Raw genomic sequence first — 27,289 nt, 5'->3', positions numbered from 1 at the left:
AAGATTGAGCCGCATCTTCATGAAGCTGGTGATGCTTCCGATTGGCCTGAGGATGCCATTGAGGTATGGATAATGCTGAGCCCATTGTCAAGCAACAGTATGGCTACTAACGAAAATTATATAATTGTAAAAAAAAAAAAAAAAGGCAGCATTACTTTTGTGATTTTGCTCTTGAGAATGTATCAACATGCAAGAGTATACAACAGCTGAACAGTGACTTATATGGAGGAGAAATTCATTAGATGTGTCAATCAATTTTTTTCACTATTTTATACCATCTTTTCTTAATTAGTATCATAATTGCAGGTGTGCCTATTTCAGTCACCCTGTAGTCCAGTCAGGAAACCAAATGATAAGAGCATCTTTATAACACACACAGTATGATTGCATAATTTATTTTTATTTTCTGTATTGATTTGCTACCATTAATATCTAAATCCTCATTGATTGGATAAATACATCTCACAACGCTCTTGGACAGTGATGTAACCTGGGGTCATTGGGTGTTTTGGGTCTTTCAACATCAGGCCCCCTCACCAAAGCAACCCAGCCTTACAGAGATGATTGGTTAACTTTCTGTCCTCCCGTCTGAGGAAATGGGTCCGCTGCTGCAGACTTCTGGTACCAATTAGTTTCCAACTTCAACACTAGTCAAAACACTGTTAGACATGTAACAGCTCAATTTGCACAATAACACACAAAAAAGATTCCTGGATTTCTACAGGAAAAATCTTGCTGGACCTTTAGTAGATTTCATACAGTAACAAATATCCTACATTTCTTTTCTGCAGGAATCATGTAGGATATTTGTTCCTGTAAGAAAATCCCCACAGGATTCATTGTCACTTTCCTATAGAAATAGCATATTCTGCAGGAGTAACAAATCCTGCAGGTTCTGCACCTACAGGACTCCTGCAAGAATTTAGCTGACCCTGTAGGAATATACTTAAAAATATATTTTTTTACCCGATGTACAGGATCTTTGAAAATTCCTGCACGATACAGCCGATTCCTGCACGAGTCCAAGTCAACTTTTCCCCTTCAGGATTTCATAAATCCTACAGAACTCCTGCCTCAGAAGTAATTGTGTAGATGACCTGTATAAGGGTAGATAAGCTTACTTTATCTGCAGAGGCAGTAGCATCACATGCTGTCTAATGAGGATGGGGGGGGGGGGGGATCTGGGTCTGGAGTGAGGAGAGGGAGAAAGGTCAGTATGTGTGCATTTCATACATTTTCCAGTTTCCTTGCACTTCAGTCTCAGAATGCTCTATTACTAGAGAACAAATTTCCCCGGAGGGTGACATGATTGAACACATACCGTTTATAAAACCTTACTCAAAGTGAACACAAATTAGCCACACAATTGGTTTAAAACACTTGTTTATTTCATACAAATTCCCAAACAGCAAATAAAATAACGTAGTATTTCAAGAATCTGAAGACAGACAACGCTTAATGTACATCAAAGCATCACTCACAGAAAGCGAACATCATATATCCCATTACTTACAATAGGAGAATACAACAGGTCTATTCCCTGCAGTGTACGTAATATTGCACAACAATTCACACAGACCTGCACAGCCGAGGCATACATGCTACAGTTTAAAGTGATAGCCTGAACCATTAGACTGAGTGCCTGCAGAATATTTGGTTTAACTTACTACTGAAAACCATAGGATTCCCTTTTTCTAAAATCAGCAGTGATATGTACAGTAGCTAGAATAAGACGAGCACTATAGCAAATATCTACTGTGAAAGACAACTCCTGCGGCCACTAGTGACTTGACCCAAGATAAGCAAATTAACAAAAACGCACCTACGAGACATTCAATTTGTTCTGTAAATAATACATTCTGTGATAAACACAATCCCGAACCTGTTAATTAAGTGCATAGACTTTTTAAAAGGTGTTTCAACAGTCATTTAAAAAAGGAACAGGTAGAAGTGTTGTGTCCTAAAAGGAATGGTAGAGAATTATGCGCACCAATTCTGAAGCAGCTAGGATTTAAAATTAAGACTAGATTGTTGTTCCTCAAAATGAACTTACATGATTCAGATAAGCAAAACAATTAAACGCAGCAAATTCTAGGATACGAAACACTCAAATGGACCTAAAACATCACAACACACAGAAGGAGGCGTACAGATTTAAAATGCTCCCTTGACAAATTCAGTCAGACATGATCTAGTTCCAACTACAATTTTCCACCAATTTCCCAAATTGCTCAAGTTTGATTAAGCTGAGAAACTTCACAGCACATACAAACTCATAGAAAACAAATTGCAGATCTATGACTTATTTCACCCCCCCAAAAATAATGCCACTAGATATGTACATTGAGGTAAACATTTAAAATTGTTAATTTCAGTTTATTATTGGATATATGAACAATCTTAAAAGGCTGAGATTAGGGTACAGTAAATTACTAATGTATTTATGGAAGCCGCAAAGAAAAGTAAAATTCTGTTGAGGAGAAAGGTATAGTTTTCCAGGGCTGATGTGCTACTGGCCTAAGGCCCATAGGCCACAAACCTGAGAAAAACAGATTATCCTTACCCTCAAGAAAACAAAGCATATGTACAGATAGTCCAAAAACCCATGTAAGGAAGCCAGAGGGGACCGGGGCTATGTTCAGCAGGGGTAACCATTCAGAAATAGAAAATGTAGAGAGACAATTTCTCCCTTTTTTAGAGGACAAAGCATCTGAACGGTTTACACAATATATTTCTAAATCGGAAGGTTCTGAAACACTGCACACGGCTGAACAGACCCGTGGTATGCCCTAAAACCTTGTTGTCCTAGCTGATACTCAAGAGCCAATCGTCAACGTGCGTAACAAATGTGTAAGCTCTGTACAGTAACATGACATGTGTCAGGAAGAAGTCGCATCGTAGTAGAGTTCTGTGGGACAGTGTGTAGTGAGAACCTGTAGTGTTTGAAGTTTCACATTCCCAGTGGTGAACACAAAACATTCACTGCTATTGAACAACTACATCCGTGGCAGCAGTGCAAGGTAAATTCATTAACGTGACCAACAACTAATCTCCGTGAGTGTAATTTTAAGTGACAACAAAAGTCTCCCACTGACACCAACACACGATTTACGTCTGAGTAGCACACACAGACCTCGTTAGAATTACACCCTGAATGTGGATGTCTAGTGTTACAATTTAGATAAATGTGCTCCGCATTGAAATAGTGTTCAGAGTGGTTAGGTAGTGAGATTAAGTGCAAGAAAGTGTGCTCGTCTTTAAAAAAAAAAGTGCAAATTTTGAGAATGTGTCCAAATCAAATGCAGTGTAACAAACTGGTGTTGACAGACTCTTGACTAAGGACATTGATTAGGTATGATTTGTATTAGACATTTTTGGTGGGGATGTTTCTCAACCGAGGGGTCCTTGTGACCTACATACACTCACCCTTGTAAGTGATGACTAGCCTTGCTGTTGTGCACAGTTAGACAAATCATAGCATTCGTTAGATTACCTATTTATTGTGAAAGGCACAGAGGCATAGACGTAGCTGCAAGGCTCTTCAGGTTTCTCTTGGCTACGTTTTACTGGACTTAGTGATACATAAATAGGTGTTCATTAAAAACAGAACTGGATTAATAGTCAGCTGAAATACTGCAGACAAAAACTAAATCACTACAAACATACCTGACTGAAAGCAGAGACCAACATGAACGCAAAGGCAAGTGTTGAGAGGGAGGGACCTGTGTGTGTGGAAGGCCCAGCATCTCACATATACGACAGCCGCTTTGCTGTGATGAACTCCTCTAGATGGACCTTGCCACTACCCATGAGGCCAAAGGCAGGGTACATGGTACCGGAGCAGTCCACCTGCCGCTCATAAAGGCACCTCATGGTGTCTGCATCGTAGAAGTAGACCCGGCCCGCATCGTAGTCTAGGCACACGCCGATACGCTGTGGCATGGGCAGCACCCGGTTGCTGTGGTCGCCATGGTCGCCGCCGGAAGCTTTGGGAAGGAACATTTTGCCCATGCCCACAGTGAGCAGAGTGAAGGGCTGGGACAGATCATAGCACGTGTCCTCGCTGCCACTGTCGTGCCCACTGTCGTGGTCGTACCTGGAGGTGGGAGACAGGCAGAGTCAGCCTACAACTACAGCCCATTCAATAATACTGTCACACCGTTTCCTCATTGTTACCTGGAAGCCTGTTCAAATATACAACAGTAAAACCACACAGTAGGTAATAGCAGAAACATATTTGAAAGAATTGTTGAAAAACTAAGGCCTTTTCTGTGAATTAACCCGACAGCACGTGTCAAACTCATTCCACTGAGGTCTGAGTGTCTGCAGGGTTTCGCTCCTCCCTTGTACTTGATGAATTAAGGTCACTAATTAGTAAGGAACTCCTCACTTGGCCGTCTAGGGCTATCTGAAAAATAAAACAGCAGACACTAGGCCCTCCATGGAATGAGTTTGACACCCCTGGTTTACAAGTTAATGCTTTTTACGTCGCAGGCTTCTTTGTGACTCAGTCCTAATCCTTAGTGAGTGATAGAGTTAGTCTGAGGCGGCAGAGTTTACCTGGGGCTACTAGTGTCTCGGGGGTTGTGGAACCACTCCAGCAGTTTGGAATCAGAGGCCACGCCCACCTTGACCAGGTAGGAGTGGGGCTCCACACGGAAGGCCCAGTACTGTCTGCCCTGAGAGATGCCCGTGTCACCGATGATGTAGTCCAGACCCATGTAGCTGCCTGTCTGCACGCGCTCAGCAGCCAGCAGGAAGGCCATGCCGGCCATGCTCTCCACAGAGTCACGGCGCTTGCTCAACGCCAGCCGCTCCGAGCTGAAGCCGCAATTGTCGTTGAATAGGAAGCCAAATGCTACAGGAAGAGAGCAACACAAAAGGAACAGTCAGACGCAGATAGGATGTCCTGTTTGATCGTCTCAGGATGCCAGGGAGAAGCTGGGCTTTCATAAAGTGTCACATGAGGGCACCATTGTAAAGATTTTTTTTTAAAGTGAAGGAATTGACAGAATTTCCAAATTTATCCATTTACATGTATTGAAAGACAAAAACAATGCTTTATTTCTCATGTAAGGTTATTTGAAATTATTTAAGCCACATCTGCTGCGGCTCAAAAAGTCTCAAAATAGTTACAACACCAAAGGCCATAATTACTATTCACTTACCAACTAATATAGCTATGCCTGTGCAATGAGCCATTGCATTCTGTCTCCATGGTAGAGCATTTAATTCATGAATATCCCTCAAACACAAGGACAAAAATACTAGCCGTTTACCACTTGTTGCATGAACTACACAAAATATAGTGATCTTAAAGATGTCCTTTTTTTTTAAATGAAGGTTAAATGTATTGTCGTACAGTAATGATAAGTCTGCAGTATGCCTACACTGACTTGTCAGGCGTGTTGCAGCTACTGTAATGTCTGGTCTGTCTGAGGCCTGCATTGACCCAGAATTCCACCTCATTACTAACACACTGCACACCCCACTGCGAAAAATCCCCAGTCAGGACACAGGAATGTGGGCTCCCAGTCCCATCACTGGGCTTCAATCCACAGTGGACCCAGCTCTCAGCCCGAGTTTACTGCAGACTAATGAGGCAACGGAGGATAAACAAAATCCAAATGGATCAGCAATTGTACACACATGGAAGTTATGATGAGAGGGTGGGGACTGTCCAATTCAATAGACTTGAGGAATTAAAGAGATAACTAGTGCTTTACAGACAGTATATGACAGTTAAAAATCAGAGCACTTAACCATCAGAGGCTGAAAAACACTTTGAAAGCAGATATACTGTTACTCTGGGACTCTGCTGCATTGCTTCAGTCAGTCTAAAAGCAACAAAGCATTCAAAAGGCTGTGATTTCTGCAATCCAACAAAGGAGATGGGTTGCAGAAGTGATAGTCAGAGGTTTCATAACTGTCCACTGTATTTTATCCCACAGTTCACTTTGAACAGTGGAGCATCTTCTACTTTCACAGCCTAGTAGATATACGCCGGTATATAGCCCAGTATACTACTTTTTCCCAGTTCCTGCAACACAGAAATGGCATTAAAGCTTACATGATTGCCGAGCATTTTTTGGGGGTTATGAGTTGCAATTCCAGTAGTGCCGTGTTTCAGAATATGGCCAAGGCCCACCTCTGTCCCTGCCCATCACGAGTGCCACCCCTACACATGAATACGACATCATCCTCAGTGCGTTTGTGAGACATCAGTGCCTGGTGCCTACCTGGGGCAGGTGGTGTGTGGAATGTGACCTCTGGGCTGTAGGGGCTGTAGAGGGAGTTGCGGCAGCTGCGGACTCGGAACGAGTAGAGACTGTTGGCCTCCAGATCACACACCACTGTGCTAGGGCCGTACACCCTGTCTGTGAGGCACCAGTGGCTGGCACCCTCCTCATCCTGCTCCGCGCCCAGCCTCCTGTACTCCAGTACCTGGTGGTCTGTGGCCAGGGTATCCTCAGCCAGCTGCCAGCACAACAAGCCCTCGTTGTAGACGCGACTACGGGACAGATCAATGATAGGGGGCTCGGGGACTGAGAGAGCGGAGAAAAGGCACATGGCAGAGTGAGGGGGTCAGGTTAAAGTCCAATTCTCCCAAAAAAATACAAATATCTAAATTGACAAACTAACATAAGCAAGCCTTGACAGAGACATAACGGTCCATACAAAACATGCTAGACCTTATTTTAAAATGGTATTGGTTATCTGGAAATAAAAGAAAAACAGATAGACACATTAGTTTATGTAAGTGCATGGAGTTCTTCCGAGATGTGACTGAACTCAGATCAGACAGAATATGGACAGGAAGATTGAGAAGCTAAAAAGAAAAGAAAGAAATATTGCCAGGAAAAGCACTTTGCTAATCCTTCACCCCCCCTCCCCTCACTGCAGACATAGCTTCCTGTCAGCCACAGCCAGGTCCAGCAGGTTTGATCAGGACTGGAGGGGCGGGGGACAGGGCGGCCTGCCAACCCAGCGGGCTACCAGCCCGAGAGCGCCGCTATTCTCAGAGAAACAACCTATTGATCAGGCTACGGCCGGGACGGGACGAGACAGGACAGGACAGGAGGCATTACACCAAACAGAGGCTTCTCCTTGTTTCTCACTGGCTGTGAGACCAGACTGCAGTCTCTGGAGGGGCTGGATTAGGAAGGGGGAAAACGCACAACACAATGCCTTTATGGTTCAACTAGTGGGGGGGGATAGATTCAAATATAGAGCCAGTGTGAGCATAGAAGACTCCACAACACCGTAATGAGATCTGCTTGAGTACTGGGGTTGAAATTACACATCACCTCTTGGGGTGATATATCTGGGAGGTCACTGTCCCCATCCCCAGACCCCCACCCATACCGTTTCCTTCCATTTGTTGCCTTGTGAATACAACCCTGCCGTGATCCTGGTCCTGGGTTGGAGCTGTTCGTTCCTCTACTCTGTCTGGTCTAGTTTAATGAGGAGACATCCATGCAGCGCTGCTCCATGTAGCCCACTTTTACAGGTCTGAACCCTGTCCTCAAGGACAGACCGGCCCCCGCTCTGCCAACCAACTGTCGCTAACGAACACAGATGACCCTTCCAGTCTCACTACGGGGAGACAAAGCAGGGCCCCTTTGTGGTCAGTAATCTTTATAGCGCGACGAGCCCACAAGCCCCTTCAATTCACACAGTAATACCTGTGGGACAGAGGGAGCAGGATTGGAACTCATTCTGAGGACAACCACAGTTAGATGGGAGCCTATAAGAAGCCTCCTGTTTACTTCCAGGGTAGTGCTGCCCCTACTTAATATGCGCATGTCAAATCAGTTCCTTTTCACAGGAACATAATTATATCCAGCCCGCCAGACAGTTCCCTATTCTCCAAATCGAGTCTATATGCAAAGCAGCGGACCAGCAAAAAGTCCTGCAATGCTCTCTGTGCCAAAATCCCTGTGTGTATATCAGGAGTGTAACCGGCTTAATCAATTAAAAGGGCTTCTGGTTACCAGTGTCTTAACAGAGAGCAGAGCCCAGGAGGAGGTGAAAGTGACTGACAGGTTGAAGCGGAGGTGAGTTAAAGGGGAACCAATGAGGAGTGTCAACAAATTAAGGTTCAACTTTGGGCTTGCATTGCAATGTCTGCATTCATCATTACATATTAGGAGTGTGGGGTGGGGAACTCACCTCCCCCAAAACAAAGCTCCTTCAGCAGAGTCTCCTCTCTAGAAGTTTCCAGCACAAACTCATCAAAGGAGGGGTCAGCCGCAGGGTGGAACGTCCTCAGAGACTCGGTGGATTTTGCAATTCTGGAGAGAAAGAAAAGAGGAAACAAAATGGCAGCTATTCACTTTGTAGTGAACACAAAGTGAATAGCTGCCCTCCATAACTGGCTACGAGACTATTGCAGCTCTGCTAAGCTTCCCAGTAAAATAAGAAAAATGATCAAGCATCCCAGAAGTGTTAAAAATAGCCCACGTTAACATGTGTAGCTTAAGAAACAAGGTTCACGAAATCAATAATTTGCTAGTAACAGATGTAATTGATTATATGCCTCAAACTCACTCAGAACACCTTTGATGATAGTGGTAGCAATACCTGGCTATAACATTACAGAAAAGACAAAATGCCAGAGTTGGATGCGTTTCTGTTTATATTCAGAATCATATTCCCGTAAAGCTTAGAGAGGAGCTCATGTTAAATACTGTTGGCTAATATGGCTACAGGTTCATCTGCCTCACTTAAAGCCCATTCTGGTGGGAAGCTGCTGTAGACCAAGTGCTAACAGTCAGTATCTGGATAATGTGTGAAATGCGTTTGAAAGTAGTATCCAAATCCATCGGATGTAGTGATCAACAATATAGTAGTCATATCTAGGAAAACCAAAGTTCCAAAGGCTGGGCCTAATAGTGTATAAGAGGTCATACAATATGTTTTGTAGTGAGGTTGATGTGAATAATATTTGTTGGTCCATTTTGAGCAACCAGATGCTGCACGTGACACATTCATGAAATTGCTTATCCCAGTTACTAACTGGGATAAGCAATGCACCTATTAAGAAAATGACTTCAAGCCATGGGGATTTATGAGGAATATTTTTTTGTTTGTTTTTAAAGTATGGTTGAGAGGGATGATGCAAAAGAGATGGTAAATTGGTCTGGCTGTACAACCGATTGGCAAAACTGACTAAACAAAAATAAACTACACTATGAAACAAAGATAAGTGACAAAGACAGTAAAAAGCTTTAAAGCACCTTAAATGACATGTTGGGCAGAAAAGCAAACAGAGCTCCATCATTCATTGAATCAGATGGCTCATACATCACAAAACTCACTGATATGACAACTAATTTCATGATGTTTTCATTGGCAAGATTATCAAACGTAGACATGAAATGAAGGCAACAAACACTGACATTACACATCCAAGTATATCCAACCAAATTATCATATTCAAAATGACAATGCTTGTCTTCGGTAAAGCAAGTGTTGAAGAGGTGAAAAAAATAGTTGTCTAGCAACAATGACAAGCCACCGGGGTCTGACAACTTGGATAGAAAATTACTGAGGACAATAGTGGAAAATATTGTCATTCCCAATTTAAGCCTACTAGAAAGTGTGTGCCCTCACGCTTGGAGGAAAGAAAAAGTTATTCCCTTCCCTAAGAATAGTAAAGCCCCCTTAACTGGCTCAAATAGCCGACCAATCAGCTTGTTACCAAACCTTAGTTAACTTCCGGAAGAAAAAAAATAAAAATAGTCTGACCAGATACAATGAATGCTATTTTACAGTAAACAGATTTTCAGCACGCTTATAGGGAAGGACATTCAACAAGAACTTCACTTACACAAATGACTGACTGGCTGAGAGAAACTGATGACAAAAAGAATGCGGGGGCTGTTTGTTAGACTTCAGTGCAGCTTCTGACATTATCGATCATAGTCTGTTGCTGGGAAAAAGCGTAGAGTAAGTGAAGCCAGTGTGTCTATGTATGCAGATGACTCAACACGTCAGCTACTAAAGCAACTGAAATGACAGCAACACTTAGAGCTGCAGGTAGTTTCAGAACGGTGGCAAGGAATAAGTTAGTTCTAAATATTTCAAAAAATAAAAAATTGTATTTGGGACAAATCATTCACTAAACCTCAACTAAATCTTGTAATAAATAATGTTGAAATTGAGCAAGTTGAGGTGACTAAACTGCTTGGAGTAACCCTGGATTATAAACTGTCATGGTCAAAATATATTGATACAACAGTAGCTAAGATGGGGAGAAGTCTGTCCATAATAAAGCGCTGCTCTACCTTAACAACACTATCAACAAGGCAGGTCCTACAGGCCCTAGTTTTGTCGCACCTGGACTACTGTTCAGTCGTGTGGTCAGGTGCCACAAAGAGGGACTTAGGAAAATTGCAATTGGCTCAGAACAGGGCAGCTGTCCCTTGGATGTACAGAGAGTTAACAATAATATTCATGTCAATCACATGCTCAAAGTGGAGGAGAGATTGAGTTCGTCACTAATTTTATTTATGAGCGGTATTGACATGTTGAATGCACCGGTCTGTTTGAACTACTGGCACAGCTCAGATACCCATGCATACCCCACAAAACATGCCACCAGAGGTCTCTTCACAGTCCAGAACAGACTATGAGAGGCACACTGTACTACATAAAGCTATGACTACATGGAACTATTCCAGCAGTAAAATTAGATTTTAAAAAAAAATCTGATAACAATACACCTTATGGAACAGCAGGGACTGAAGCAACAAACAGACACAACATATGCACTATACACAATGGATTGTGTTATCGATGTGGTAGTAGAGGCCTGAGGAAACACTTAATGTTGTGAAATCTGTTATGAATGTATTGTAATGTTTTTCAAATGTATAACTGCCTTCATTTTGCTTGACCCCAGGAAGAGTAGCTGCTGCCTTGGCAGAGCTAATGGGGATTCAAAATAAATACATGCTAGCAAAGAGACCACTATCAGAGAAGGAACCATTTCCCAGGCAGGCAAGATAAATGAGCATGGGAGACTTGTGTGGGTGGGTGAATGTAAGTGTTAGGTGAATGAAATCCCAAAGCTGCTTTTTTTTGGTACAAATTTAGATCAATTAGCAGGATTAGAGCTAGAGCAGGACATGGGGAATGTTAACAGCACTTCACCATTCCAATCTGTCCCAGTGTCCCCGATACGTGGTGTCATGGATCTTTGACACACTCAACCTACCCATAAGCAGATTTATTTTAGTACTGGAGAAGTCACGGGGCCCAAATCCCCATTAGGAAACCTAGATGACAAGAGCAGCCACAGGGAAATAGCATCATGTTCTGTAATAGTTTGAAAACGGGTCCTTTAAGAATGGAGGTCTTTCGATTACTGACCTTTCTTAAACAATGGTGATATTAAATAACCATTAGCCTTTATCGCCACTGATGGTAACCTTCAGGAGCCAGTCTCTACTGTGCCTTTGTATACTAACGTGTGTTGAGAGTGGCAGGCAGTCAGGGCTGGAGGCTGACGGTGTAGGGTGAAATTGCCCTAGATGCTGATCTTCCCTCAGATCAATTTGTAAGTCGCTCTGGATAAGAGCATCTGCTAAATGACTTAAATGTTCAAATTAGCAATTCCCCACTACTGGTTTAGGTTATGATTGGAGGGGAAGCTGAACCTAGATCTGCACCTAGGGGAAATTTGTCCCTGGAGCGGAGGCTGACCTGGTGTGCAGCTGCTTGGCCGTCTGAACGAAGCAGGACTGGTCTGTCTCCTTGAGGACCTCCTGGGCGTAGCCCACCAGGCCACTGTTCTCCAGCATGCCCTGGTACTCCTCCACCTGGCCCCTGAGCTGCTCCAGACGCCGCGTCTTCGACTGTGCGATGGAGTTCAGCATCTCAGACTTCCTCTCCTGGAGGGTCTGGAACAGCCGCTCAAAGTGCTCATAGGCCCCACACTCCGCCACCTGGCCATTCTCCTGTAGAGGTAGGGAAGGGTGTCAATGCATCATGGTGCAATAAAACTGCATAGAAATCTGTTTGTGCCATCATGCCTCCTTACCACAGGGAGTTTTGCATGACAAAGTAGGAATGATGGCACAACCAGATCTGGGACCAGGCTAGCATATAAGTAATATTACAACAAAATGTAAACAAGAGAAAGCCATCATAATACAGTACAGACAAAGTCAGACTAAGCAAACCCTTCTGCAGTGGAATTCATGCAAATTAGTATGTATTTACATGCATTTGAATATGTGACCTTCCTTCTCAGTGCAGACAATGTCCCTTTGTTATTTAATATAAGACAGACACAGGACTAGTTTTATTCCGTCAACAACTACTTGCCTCAGTTTCATTGATCAACACCTCCAGGTGGGAAATCTGAGTCCTCACTTGGTCCTCTTTGCTGATTAAGTAATGGATACTCTTTGATAGCTTCTCCTGTTGGTAACAAAAAAAATTACATTTGAGAGCATTGAGAAACCCGATTGAAATCCTACCTCATCCCGGAATATTCCGGTTGTTCATCAGAACAAAACACCCAATATGCCTCTGCATACAGTACAGCCAGCAGAGAGATCAGAGATGTTCAATAGATAGATAAGCATAAGATACAAATTATTACATTAAATATGGATGAGTCAGGCCCGGTGCCCGTGTCCATAGGCCTCTAAGATTACAGTCAAAGGACAGAGTCCTCTGTCCCTCTGCTTTCAGTGGCTGACTGACCTCTGTCTAGTCTGGGGGGGGGGGGGGGGGGTTGCTTGTTGTTGATGACCGCACATGTGGATTACACTGCTCAAAGGTAAAATGATCCTGTGGACATGTGCCACTCAGCACAGATACAAATGACTGATCAATATTTCATTAGGGGGCTCAAAATCAAATCGTTTACTGGTTGTGTGCATAGTTCAGCAGATGTACTTCAGATGTAGTGCAGCAAAATGCTTAAGTTACTAGCTCCTAACAATGATGTAAATTAAGTAGACAAATAAAAATGTCAGAACAAATCCAAATAGCACTAACAGTCATCCAAATGCAATCTATACAAGACACTATACTAAGAATGCTATGTACAGCAGTAGATCTAGTGGAATGAGCTATGTGGAGAAAACAGTGTCTAAACACGCAATGCAAAAACGCCATGGGAAATAAGCTTCCGGACCAGAGACCGGAAGATAAATACACATGTGATTGATGGGCAGACAGTATGTGAATAGGTATACATAAGTAGTTATATAGGATGAGCCAAGAAAACAGTATTATTAACCTTTATTTAACTAGGCAAGTCAGTTAAGAACAAATTCTTATTTTCAATGACGGCCTAGGAACAGTGGGTTAACTGCCTTGTTCAGGGGCAGAACGACAGATTTTTACCTTGTCAGCTCGGGGATTTGATCTTGCAACCTTTGGGTTAGATCAACGCTCTAACCACTAGGCTACCTTCCGCCCCACAACAGTATATACAGTTGAAGTCGGAAGTTTACATACACCTTAGCCAAATACATTTATAGTTTCACAATTCCTGATATTTATTCCTAGTAAAAATTCCCTGTCTTAGGTCAGTTAGGATCACCACTTTATTTTAAGAAATGTGAAATGTCAGAATAATAGCTGAGAGAATGATTTTTCATCACATTCCCAGTGGGTCAGAAGTCTACATACACTCAATTAGTATTTGGTAGAATTGCCTTTAAAATTGTTTAACTTGGGTCAAACGTTTTGGATAGCCTTCCACAAGCTTCCCACAATACGTTGGGTGAATTTTGGCCCATTCCTCCTGACAGAGCTGGTGTAACTGTCAGGTTTGGAGGCCTCCTTGCTCACACACGCTTTTTCAGTTCTGCCCACAGATTTTCTATAGGATTGAGGTCAGGGCTTTGTGATGGCCACTCCAATACCTTGACTTTGTTGTCCTTAAGCCTTTTTGCCACAACTTTGGAAGTATGCTTGGGGTCATTATCCATTTGGAAGACCATTGTCCAATTTGCGACCAAGCTTTAACTTCCTGACTGATATCTTGAGATGTTGCTTCAATATATCCATTTCATTTTCCTACCTCATGATGCCATCTATTTTGTGAAGTGCACCAGTCCCTCCTTCAGCAAAGCACCCCCACAACATGATGCTGCCACCCCCGTGCTTTACGGTCGGGCTGGTGTTCTTCAGCTTGCAAGCATCCCCCTTTTTCCTCCAAACATAACCATTATGGCCAAACAGTTCTATTTTTGTATCATCAGACCAGAGGACATTTCTCCAAAAAGTACGATCTTTGTCCCCATGTGCAGTTGCAAACCGTAGTCCGTAGCTTTTTATGGCGGTTTTGGAGCAGTGGCTTCTTCCTTGCTGAGCGGCCTTTCAGGTTAAGTCGATATAAGACTCGTTTTACTGTGGATATAGATACTTTTGTACCCGTTTCATCCAGCATCTTCACAAGGTCCTTTGCTGTTGTTCTGGGATTGATTTTCACTTTTCGCACCAAAGTACGTTCATCACTAGGAGACAGAACACATCTCCTTCCTGAGCGGTATGACGGCTGCGTGGTCCCATGGTGTTTATACTTGCGTACTATTGTTTGTACAGATGAACGTGGTACCTTCAGGCATTTGCAAATTGCTCCCAAGGATGAACCAGACTTGGAGGTCTACAATCTTTTTTTTTCTGAGGTATGATTTCTTTTGATTTTCCCATGATGTCAAGCAAAGAGGCACTGAGTTTGAAGGTAGGTCTTGAAATGCATCCACAGGTACACCTCCAATTAACTCAAATGATGTCAATTAGCCTTTCAAAAGTGGAAACATCTAGGAGCAACAACAGCTCAGAAGTGGTAGGCCACACAAGCTCACAACGGGACCGCCGAGTGCTAAAATGAGTTCAGGAAAAGTAGTCTGTCCTCAGTTGCAACAATCACTACCGAATTCCAAACTGCCTCTGGAAGCAACGTCAGCAAGAACTGTTCGTTAGGAGCTTCATGAAAATGGGTTTCCAATTGCCGAGCAGCCGCACACAAGCCTAAGATCACCAAGCGCAATGCAAAGCGATGAATCAGGCTTCACCATCTGGCAGTCTGATGGACTAATCTGGGTTTGTCAGATGCCAGGAAAATGCTACCTGGCCGAATGCATAGTGCCAACTGTAAAGTTTGGTGGAGGATGAATAATGGTCAGGGGCTGTTTTTCCATGGTTTGGGCTAGGCCCCTTAGTTCCAGTGAATGGAAATTGTAACGCTACAACGTACAATGACAATCTAGACCAGGGTTTCCCAAAATCAGTCCTCGGGACCCCAAGGGGTACACGTTTTAGTTTGCCTTAGCACTACACAGCTGATTAAAATAATGAACTAATCATCAAGCTTTGATCATTTTAAAATCAGCTGTGTAGTGTTACAGCAAAACTCAAAATGTGCACCCCTTGGGGTCCCAAGGACCGCGTTTGGGAAAAGCTGTTCTAGACCATTCTGTGCTTATAACTTTGTGGCAACAGTTTGGAGAAGGCCCTTTCCTGTTACAGCATGACAACACCCCCATGCACAAAGCGAAGTCCATACAGAAATTGTTTGTCGAGATCAGTGTGAAAGAACTTGACTGGCCTGCATAGAGATCTGACTTTAACCCCTTTGGTGATGAATTGGAATGCCAACGGCAAGCCATGCCTAATTGCACAAAATCAGTGCCCGAGCATACTAATGTCCTGAATGGAAGCAAGTCCCCGCAACAATGTTCCAACATCTAGTGGAAAGCCTTCAGAGAAGAGTTAAGGCTGTTATAGCAGCAAGGGGGGGGACCAACTCCTTGCACATATTAATACCATGATTTTGGAATGAGATGTTCGACGATCAGGTGTCCACATACTTTTAGCCATAAAGTCTGTAAACGTCACTGCGTCACTGACCAGACAACCACTTCAAAACTAACACTTTCCCCAAGGATGTATTCATTAGTATACACCGTAGCAAAAATACTTGCAACAGAAAACAAAACTTTCTTATTGGACAAATTCAGATAGGTCCCTCCCATTTCGGCCCATTTGGTTCAAGTCAGGTCAAGTGAACGGCTCGAGACAACAATTCATTATACGGTACCTTAAGGATCTTGTAGGCGCTGCTCATGGATGTGACTTTGTGGTTGGCGTGGGAGCCTCCCAGCTTGCACAGGTGACAGACTGGACGGCGGCACACCTCGCAGTACATGTTGACCTTCTCCATCTCATGCTCCGGACACATCAGCACCTGATGGACGTGAGAAACACATTGGACTAGCTGACATTTTCAATGTCGCAAACACATCACACCACAAAATGCAAAACAGAAGTACTGGAGGACATTTTTAATGGCCAGAATTAATTAGCTTTGAATGGGCAACTGCACAACAAAAGACAGGCAGAGCAGAGACTTGTATTGTCAGCCCAAATTAAAACGTTTCGCAACAAACAATGAATGCTAGTGAGCTGGTTAAGGACCAGTCCTGTCAGCAAATCTGATGGCTGCACCATTAACCCGATCAACTCAATGAGTCATCCACCATCATTGACATGAGCAGGTCACTAATCTAAAATCAACACCAGAAAAACCTGCTTGCGATAAACAATGAAAACCCCTCCGAGGTGGACAATGGTATCTACCTTGGGCCTAAAATTCATGGTGGGCCCCACATACTCGTGCTGGGCTTTGGGGGTGCCCCATGGGTGGTGGAACTTGAAGCACTCGTTGCAGTAGCTGGCCTTGCAGTCCATGCAGCTCTTGGTGGCCTCCTGCTGGGGCGGCTTGCACATGTTGCACATGATGGCCACGGCGGCGCGGGCCGCCTGCCGGTAGCGCTCCACAATGCTTTCCAGGGTGAAGTTCCGGAAGAGCATGCTCATGCCCCGCTCACCCAGGTCCACATCGTGTTGGCAGCCTGGGCACGGGAAAGTGGTAACGCGGGGGGTCACAGAGCCACGTCTCCATCCTGGTGAGGAGATGGAGCCTGCTAGGACAGAACAGCCATTAGAGGACTAATCGAAGGGTGGGCCTGCACAGAGACAGGCAGACTGGAAGGGTCAGTGTCCGCCAGAACAAACAGGTCCTTCCTTCTCCGGCAGCTCTCGCTACAGGGTGACCCCTCAACAATGGATCACACAAGAGATAGGAAGAGCATGTGTTTACAATGACCTGGACATAAAGATTCACGTAAAATCTAAATGATTTTAAATAAATTACAAAATCAGGCGGAAAGTAAAAGGTGGGAAACCCACTGACAAAACTGAAAAAGCAATGACAGAACAGATCAACCAAAGGGTAAAAGTGTAATTGATTTCCACTACCTGCAGAGGAAATTCATTTTGAAACCATTTGTCCAGTTCAATGCATCACAACCAGATGCCTTGTAAAGCATCATCATCTAGAAAGATGACAAAGCTGTAGCATATTATTAGAAAATATGAGGACAAAGGCATTCATGACACATGACAGATGCAAGCAGCTGGACCTTGTCACTGAGCATGAAATGCATTTAGGAAAATGGCAAGCAAAGGAAGAAAAAAAACATTTTGCAGAACACCAACAGACGAGTGGTGGGCGCAAAGCAAGCATGCGGGTCAATCATGGCGTTTGCATTTGGAATGTGTGTGTGACTGTGTATAATAATGGCAGACTGAGGAGGATAGAGAAGTGGGTGAGCAGGCTTGATGTTTTGGATGAAGCGGCAGGTCAGGAGGGGATTGTGATGGAAATCGATGAGGTGGGGGCCACGTGTCCTGGCCTGAAGGCGATGGGGAGATTAAAAGGACAGATACTTAGGCTGAGTGGGTGTTCTGGTCAGGGAGGGAGGTTGCTGCAGCATGTGCCAACAGCAAGGTGTACGGTAGCAGGCTGAGACACTGCCTGCTGCCACAGTGGGATTCAGAGGGTGATTGCCAGTGCAGAGAAAGAGCTCAGGGCAAAAACTGACGAGTCATTGCAAGGCCATTATAGCAGGGCAAAGGGGTGGGTTACCTACAGAACCACATCATTAACATGGTTCGAGTCATCATAATGCGACAGAGCCTTGTCACAATAACCAGGACTGCATTACAAAAGGGATGCAGGCAATCTTGCCAAGAGTATGTGACTAAACCAAATAGTGTACACGCTGGGAGAAACACATCTAAAATGGAGGAATTCATCCTCCCTACACCTTCTTTTAACTCTACTTGAAATATAAACTGTCAAGATGAATGGATTTCAGACAAAGCTGTTGGTTGCCTTTAATACTTGATCTCTATGAAAGGGAGAACTGGTTGGTATCCTGCATTAAGTAATACTCATTCTGGTGCCATTTTAGATACTTGTTCAGATGCACTTGTTAGGAGAGATGTTGTGAAGTGTTTATAATGGAGGGAATCTTTCACTAGCATTAGGACAATTGCGGCGTAGACTTTAAAACATCTACTGAGCGCAACATAAAAAAATAAGTAAAACCTGAATGAAAAACAAATGTCTGCTAAAGTTTCAGTAAGACCATTGTTTTGTTTGGCATTGTGCTTTAGGGGCGTGTCACAAATGTGTGTGCTTTATGGGGCGTGTCACATCAAATAGAACAAATTAGTTGGTTAGAACGTTGGCTTGTGGCTAAGAGCAATCTCTACAAACACATGAGTCTAAAACATTATCATTTTCAATTACAGCTGAACCGTAGTGCTAAAAAAGCATCCTTGGGGCAAGCCTGTCAGCAGGCATATGATTGAAGGTTGCAGTGGTATAATCTAGAGCACATGTCAAACTCATTCCACAGAGGGCTGAGTGTCTGCTGGTAGTCACTCCACCCTTTTACTTGATTGATGAATTAAGGTCTAATTAGTAAGGAACTTCCCTCACCTGGTTGTCTGGGTATTAATTGAAAGGGGGAAGAAAAAAAAACCTGCAGACACTCTGCCCTCCGTGGAATGAGTTTGACACCCTTGCTCTAGAGAATCTTGGCATATCTAAAACTAACCCTGTGTTGTGTTACATAGAACTAGGTCCCCTGCTGCTTCTAAACGTGAATCTACTGGCCTCCCCCACAAGGTACTGAATGCATCAGAGGCTACAGGGAGGGGAAACCCCTCTACATTTGCCCAGGCATTAAGAAATTCCACTTTAAACCAATTCCTTTACATCCATACCCATTTCTCTCACCTGAGATTCCCATACAGAGCTGTAGCTCACTCACTCACCAACCTACTTACTAAGACATGCATGTGTTGAAAGGGGAGCACTAAACCCTGAAAGCACCAGGCCAGAAAAAAATTAATTAAAAAAAAAATAACACCAAATGTAGACAAATTGGTAGGACAATTTACATTTATGTCTTTGCTCAGTAGACTTTTTAAAAAGCCAGAATGCCACGTCTACCAAAAACAGGTGGTCTATTGTCAGCTGTGTGTTACAAACAGTAGAGTAACAGTAAGTTGGGGTTCACGGGGGAGGGGGGATCTAGTAACACTGTACTCACTACTACAGCTATTCAAAAAATGGAACCCGCGTCTACCTCTCCTCCCAAACGACCTTCTCTGCAGTGTGGCTGCAAGCAATGGACAAAGAAGTGAAGTGAGATTAACATATACAGTATGTGAACAGAAGTGGAGTCAAACCTGATGTATTTCCAATAACAGTGGACAAGTGCCAACAACAGTGCTTAAAAGAAATTGCCCTCTTAAAAAAGGTTTAGGTCAAAACATGTGAAATCAAAATATCTATAGGTACATTGAGTTTAACATACTCTAAAACAAAAAAAGTCTGGTCTGAATCCTAATAAAACAAGGTGAAGAAAACATTGAGGTTGCAGTAACAAACCATTGTTAGCTTTGAAAGCACTTGTCTGATAAATATAGTGGAGTCCTGGCTTCAGTTCATTTAATCCCCCATTCATTCCACGCAGGCTGGTTTTGTCACCATGACCACCACTGGGCTGACATCCAATCAGCAAGGGTAAAAACATTACTGTAATGCTGTCAGAGATTTAAGACTTTACTGAAAGGTAGGTTAAAGGAATACTTAAGGATTTTGGCAATGGGGTCCTTGATCTACTTCCCCAGAGTCAGATAAATGTGTGGATACCATTTTATGCCTCAGTGTCCAGTATGAAGGAAGTTGGAGTTAGCAGATAGCGCAATGCCTGGAAATCTATGGGTAACGCTAGTTAGCACTGGCTCGCAAAACTACCTCCAACTTCCTTCATACTGGACACAGACATAAAAATGGTATCTACGAGTACATATGACACTGGGGAAGTAGATCAAGGACCCCATTGCCAAAATATTCCTTAAATAATGTTCTTTAAGATTGTCAACGTAATTATCAGATTTTGTTACACTAAATCTGCATGAGTGCCATGGTTACTAACCCCACAGGGATTGTAATTTAGTTAATGATTCTTAAGATGACCAAGGAAGTATTATATTTTTACCAGCTCTATAACCCTGTTTTTCTAAACAGCATTGAATGTATCCACTGTTTTAATAGATGCAGACCTGGACATGAAGAATGGGCACATTCAGGTTGGGCAAATGTGAATTGGTTGGTGTTTTGGAATGGCAGGGACCAGCTTATGGTTAAGTGAAAGACTGCCTTGTCTCACTCCATGCTGCTAGCGCCTTGGACCTCTAGTTTTTTTTGCAAAGCAAATAATAATATTGCCCCCCCCCATACTCAAGCATTTTAAATGCTTTAGTGGGATAAACCATGCTTTGTTCCACCATCTGTACATAACTCAAGCCTCATTCTATCTAGGTGCTGAAAAAAATAGGCATGTTATGTTAAGAAATTGCTTGGTATTACTAATATCCACACAATAGAACTATAATTTAAAGGCTTTTTGAAGTGAATGCCTTACAGACATGGAACTAGAGTCTAGACAAAACAAAAGTGATGACTTAAATGCTTGTCGTGTTACTTCATTCTGTTAAAGAAACATAAGACCAGCCTCAAAGTTGACAAGATTAGAGGAAAAGTATGAACATCTAACATGATGATTTTAAACTGGATGAGATTGGTGGTGGTGTCTATTTCATTCTACAACCTAGAGAATGACTTTCAGCAAATACATGTGAAAGATTAACCTGGGTATGACATGTCCATAGAACTTTATTGCAAATTGCATGTGATGTTGTCAGAATCACAATATGGGCATGAGGACTGGCCAAACCCAAACGCACCTGATCTTGCAAGCCTATCCAGCCTCTCCATGCTTGGTGAGGGAACTCTGGATCGGGGTCCTGGGCTCCCAGGGAGGGAACATTCAGACCCAGCGTCGAAGGAATCCTCATGGTTCAACAGCAGCAGCTCTCGGACACACTTGTGACAAACACTGTGCTGACAGGGCAAGATGAGGGGGTGCGTAAACAGCTCCTTACAAATTGGACAAATGAGCTCCCGCTCAATATTCTTGATAGGGACCTGGTGTGGACAAAAACAGCACTATTAGGTCTACAGTAGTCTCAGGCAAACTGCTCCCACATACCAGATCAGGCCGGTGGACAAGACAAAGCCTATAGCAACTCGGTCCTAGGGTCTCCAAGGGAAACACATTGTTGTTTTTTGCCCTTACATTACACAGATGATTAAAATCAACATCAAGCTTTGATTATTTGAATCAGCTGTGTACTGTTAAGGTAAAACAAAAATAACCTGCACACCTTGGGATAACCAGGACCGAGTTTGGGAAACGCTGGCCTACAGTAACATACATAGTATGAATCGATATTATCGTTACTTTTTTAAACATTTCATTTGAAAAGGAAGACAGTTTTAATAGACTAGGCATACGTCTAAAACAAACCACATTCTTCATTGTATTAGGCTTGCCTACTTCAAATACTTTGAAACAGTCAAACAAAAACAAACTCACCTGACACTAATCAATACATTAGATTTTTCCTAAACAAAACATTAAAGTGTAGCGTCTACCCTGGTAGGCCATGCACGTAACTAAGGAAGTTCATGCATCAGCTTGTTGGTTAGCTGAGGAAGCACAAAATGGTTACAACAAAGCTAACAATTCCTCGGAAAAAAAAGGAACCACAGATTCTCATTACCATATGACAGGGAGTTCTCGCTATAGAAATACCCTAATTTCAACCTCGCAATTTGAAATAATAAAATCAAGGTCAACCATCGAGTCTGTAAACCTCGAACAATGATTAATCAGTATCGTTTCACGAGGGTGTTCCTAACTTAGTTTGTCGTATTAAAACCAGTATTACCTGTACAATTTCCACTTACCGATACAATTGAGTTACGTCGCGACACCGCAGACATGATGAATATCTTTGTTGTTGTTCTTGAGGCGTTTAGTTTATTAAAAGTTCTCCAGCGTTTGTTAAAGATTACGACTACTGCACTCAAGAGCGCTGTTGAGTCGACAATGAATTAAATACCGTGACTAGACGCTATGGATGAAACAGCGAGGCGTGAATCAGCAACAGCGCTGCTGCATTTCAGACAGTGACAGACAGCAGCAAGCTGTGTGGGGCGGCTTGGAGACACTGAAATCACCATAGTAACAATGCTGCAGCCCTGAGTATTTAACCCTATCAGTCCCGAGATCCCAGTCAAAATTGGACTCGTTTATCTACATTTACAGACTATATTTAGCCTCACAATTAAGTGTTTTACCATTTTCTTTTCAGGACAATGAGGGCTACAAGTACAACACAAAACAACTGGACATAAGCAGTACCATTTATGAGTTTTATTGACACATTTCAATAAAAATAAAATGTCAGCCAAAGCAAAAATCTGAGAAAAATGTATGTTTATGAATGCTGCTAGTGGGCTACAGAAATAGTTTGCTCACTGGGTAATTAATATCCAACTAGTCAGTGACAACTGTTTGGAGTTTGTGACAGAAACTATGTGAGCTTATTACAGTATTAGAGACACCTTGTCCTCGGATTTCCAATGATCTTCTATGTAGAACAGAGGTGTCAAACTCATACCATGGAGGGCCTAGTATCTGCGGGCTTATGTTTTTTTCCTTTCAATGAAGACCTAGACAACCAGGTGAGTTCCTTACTAATTAGTGACCTTAATTCATCAATCAAGTACAAGGGAGGAGTGAAACCCCGCAGACACTTGGCACCTCCGTGTAACGACTTTGACAGGTGTTATTAACGACTTGTGTGGCTTGTGAGCATCATCAGAGGAAGAGAAAGGCGAGGCCCACCTCGACGGAAAATCGGTCTCCCTCCAGCAGGTGGCGTTTTTCATCATTTCGCCCACCAAGCAAGGAGTTATTTTATTTATGGAGGTGTATCGCCAATCTAAAGAAAGGATGGGCGGAAGCTAGACAGCCCATTGCGAAGACGGAAATCAAAGGAACCACATAAAATAACTCCCATTGCGAGGACGGAAATCAGATTTTCATAGATAGCTTTTAATAGTTTGTAACTCAAGCCATTCGGACTCCAAGATCCTGTTCCGGGCAACTTCGGGATCCATCCTTGTCTCACAAACACAGCTCTAGCTCAGCCCACGTTAATCACACAGACGAATGGTTGGTATCTACGGCGGATGCAGAAGAAATAGACGAATCCAATCATACAACACAGAAGTCCAAAAGTCCAAAACGTGCCGGCGATACGGTGGGACTCATTGGGTTAAAAGAGAGGGAGGGCAAAAGGATCGGCTTTCACTGGCCGATAAATGCTTTGCCACCAAGAACATTTGGGTCACACAAATGTCCTAGGTGGCTAAAGTCCGTATGGATATCGTCATTACAGTAACAAACCCCTAGCTCACACTGTTCACACCCCTCTTGTTGGCAGACAGGAAATTGTTCAGTTTTAAAGCTAATTTCCCACAATTCTACACATTTTGCATGGGTCTAATATGTTTTTGCTTTTTAAAAGAACAATTCCTGCAATTCTACAAATTGTTCCATGTCTTATGTGTCTGTATATGATGCCAAGGGTCGGTTACCTGGGGTCCGTATTGACCCCATTCTGGGTCCGGATCCGGACTGCTGTCCACCAGTTGAGTATGAGGGCAAAACCTGAGGTTTGCAACAATGTTTTAAAATTGAGAGATGCTACATTGTTGCATTACCAAAATAGCAACTGTTTGGCCTATCATTTGCAGAGAACATGCACTCATAGCGTTGAAGATTATTTTTAGGGAAGGGCATTAGGAATAGACTATATTATAGTACATGAAGTCCCATGTTAATTATGAATGGCTTAAAATGTAGACTAAAGCTTATCCTACCAGTTTGCACATCTGGTGCATTGTCCAAAATAAAGTTCACGCCAAATGTAAATATTACATGGGTCTTAGTTACACAAATGATGGGCATTAAAGAGATTATCTGGTACTTTTGTATTCAGTAGTTCTGACTGTAGCCTTCACAAGCCAAAAGTGGTCCATGAAAAATTGTAGAATCTCGCATATGTGCAGATTTGTGGACCACGCCATTGCTGTCGCTCACTCTGCTGAAGGTGCATGATGTGCCTCTCGCTAGCTGTCACTCATATGGATTGGGGCTGAAGCTCATTGGTTGAACTCGAATTTCTATGGGGCTGGCCAACTTGGAGGAAAATGTAGGAAAATGGCGCAGCACAGCTTCCAAAAAAAACGGTCACTTTCAAACTATGGATTTCGTGGCTAATTGCGGTAAGACATGAATTCTGCTCATAGATTATGCATGTATGAACTGCATATCCAGCCCAAAGTGGGATGTTTAAAAAATACTTAGTAGTCACCAAAGTTCCGGAGCATGTCTTTAATAATGTATGCTAATAGGTCAAAAGCCTAGAATATTTCGTAGGACTGCATTTGCAGTATATTCTTTATGTAACCACTTGGTATCCTGCAAAGGCGAATTAGTATATTTAAATTCAATATTTCGATTTATGATGATTGACAACCTTGACATAAGATAACGGCATTTATTTGCAGCCTATAAAAGGATAAAGGAAAATAAAGGACTTCATGGAGATTATATGGAGAAGAAAAACCTTTGTGAGTCTTGCACCCCACATGAACTGCCCACGTCACACTTTCAGATAGCATACAGATAAGATGGATACATATAGAATACAATAAATTACAACAGCCATCTACAAATCCTCATATTTCATGCACATTTTATGTTTACATCCCTAATCCTGTTCCAAGGACCGCACAAAACCTTGAGCATCCTTCCTCTACCCAGACTACACACCTAGATCTAGCAGACGCAATACTGAAGACGCCAGCGTTGCTCCAACAGGCTACAGATCTGGCATTAACATAAATCATATCTGACGTTCACTTACCTCTCCCGCTGTTATCCGCTGGACTATCTGCTGGACCAAACTCGGTAACATATCCTGATTATCTTCGGTATCCGCGGTATCCGACATAATGGCAGATAGTGTCGACAAAACAATGGTGGGAATATAATAAACAATGGGTCAATAAGGAATAAATAGCATACGAAACACTGTAAAAATCGAATGGCTTCCCAAAGAGTGAATGTCACAGTCAGAGAAATATGGTTGCTTCTTCGTCCTCATCCTATATAATTCGAGCATCCTGTGTAGCATACACTTCATTCATGCCCCAGCTGCTTGAGAACATTTGATTTAGCTAGAAATCATCTTTGATGTTTAACCCCGCCCTCACTGTACATCTCAGGCGTGCGCTTGCCCGCGCAGTTTAGGCATCTGCAGCATCATCGGCGATGTCTCCAACTGAGACCTTTGTATTTCTTCAGATATAACCCTAGCCTACTCACCCAGCAATGAATAGACTATGGCTATTTTTAAATGACAGAAAATAATCTCTAATGATTTTTGGGAATATAATGGATTACGAAATAAAACTATGGAATTCATTGGAGTCGAATGAAACAGTGCGTTCATGTATGCATGCTATGCCTATAAATATACTAGTTTAGCCTACATATTAGTTTCTAGACGATCTGAAAACATGCCTTTCTGCCTGATAGTTTATACGTTATTTTGTTATTTATTTAACCGTTTTTGCAACAATAGACATTATAGGCTAGTTTATTCTGGTCTTCCAAGCATATCCCTTAAAATCAACATTATTTCGTTCTGTAACGAATACCACCTATTAAGACAACTGTTTTATGATAAATATGTGAATTCTATTGAATAGATCGGTGGATGAGAGGATTAAGTTGTGCGTAATTGCTGGCGATGCCACTTGTTCCATGCATGGCGGCGTCACCAGATGGCAGCTTCACGCGGATTTCACCTCACTGGACACATGGTAGAAAAACATAAGTGTGTGTGTGTGTGTGTGTGTGTGTGTGTGTGTGGAGGGGGGGGGGGGGGGGGGGGGGGGGGGTTCTATGAAGGCCCATGTCATACACTCAATACCAACAGCGTGGTCCATTCTGGAAGTATCAGTGCACAGCAAGGCCACATTTTGGAACCTGCATTCCACTGGATTGAGCAAAGAATACGAACAAAAAAAAGTCATTTATCTTTAATTAACTACTAGATTTCACAGGGCAAAACAAATGCAATTATGTAACCAAAGTAAAGTACTCCTAGGACTAGTGATATGATTTATGTGATGTCACATGAAAGGTCGGACGCGGTATAAATTCTATAGCAGAAAAAGGTCAATATCCTCGATTAGATCTTAGACATAACCTCTGACGAGCATGACATTTAACTGTTCATTTTCACGGAAACATTAACAGGCTACTAACTCACACTGAACCAATGAAAAGTTAGGCATTTTTATTCATTTCACATAAATATGCACTGCCAAGCCAGTTTTAGCACATGTTTAGTTGATTTGACATGATAAAGACAATATGCTATTATTTATTTCACATATCAACATTGCATATCAAATCCTCCTATCTCACTGAAATAGCAACGATTAGATTTTGAGCACTTGCATGATAGAGATGACATTGATATTTATATATTATCTACACTCAATATTTCTATAAAGTATAGAAAAAATAAATTCAATTTCACTTGTTTCTATATAGTTGTTCATGTTGAGGCAAACATTCATGTGTATTTTGACTCAATAACACTCATCTGCAGTAACAGGCAAGTCCATACAGTTAAGGACCCTCCCAGGTTAGAGAGCCCAGAGTCTGCTGTGTGAGGCACATTTCAGAGAAGGGAATCAAGTCTGAGTAACTTGGCAGCCTTGAGGAGCACAGCACACTGCCATAACCCGAAAATATGTCTGGAGCCACCTACACAGGTTAATATATCTGGAGCCACCTACACAGGTTAACAAAATACAGATGCTAAAAACCCACTCGTCCTGGATAAATACAAGAGGCTTGATTGGTGTAGCGACCATGTTGGTTTTCAACAAGAACATTTTGAC

The 27,289-nt window shown here is 42.7% G+C and overlaps 1 protein-coding gene across 3 annotated transcripts; it reads right to left on the bottom strand.

The window, feature by feature from the left end:
* Positions 1-1,366: 1,366 nt before the first annotated feature.
* Positions 1,367-25,594, bottom strand: trim36 (tripartite motif containing 36). 3 transcript variants are annotated; one of them, XM_082968701.1, is made up of 11 exons: positions 22,205-22,563; positions 21,139-21,379; positions 19,473-19,505; positions 16,609-16,952; positions 16,070-16,216; positions 12,334-12,429; positions 11,710-11,963; positions 8,173-8,294; positions 6,240-6,545; positions 4,561-4,858; positions 1,367-4,096 (listed from the first exon to the last, which is right to left on the bottom strand). In XM_082968701.1, exons 1-11 carry the CDS (start codon positions 22,238-22,240, stop codon positions 3,748-3,750), a joined length of 2,226 nt encoding a protein of 741 aa, XP_082824827.1. In that variant the 5' UTR covers positions 22,241-22,563; the 3' UTR covers positions 1,367-3,747. The 3 variants fall into 3 exon arrangements, with proteins under 3 accessions (XP_082824827.1, XP_014027995.1, XP_014027996.1); XM_014172520.3 differs by lacking the exons at positions 19,473-19,505; positions 22,205-22,563 and adding an exon at positions 25,237-25,594; XM_014172521.3 differs by lacking the exon at positions 19,473-19,505 and having other exon boundaries at positions 22,205-22,546.
* Between the last annotated feature and the right edge of the window lie 1,695 nt (positions 25,595-27,289).

Source organism: Salmo salar, chromosome 24 (assembly GCF_965601325.2).
Source record: "Salmo salar chromosome 24, fSalSal1, whole genome shotgun sequence".
NCBI lineage: Eukaryota > Metazoa > Chordata > Actinopteri > Salmoniformes > Salmonidae > Salmo > Salmo salar.
The sequence above is the reverse complement of the archived record's forward strand: the minus strand, read 5'-3'. Positions and strand labels throughout refer to the sequence as shown.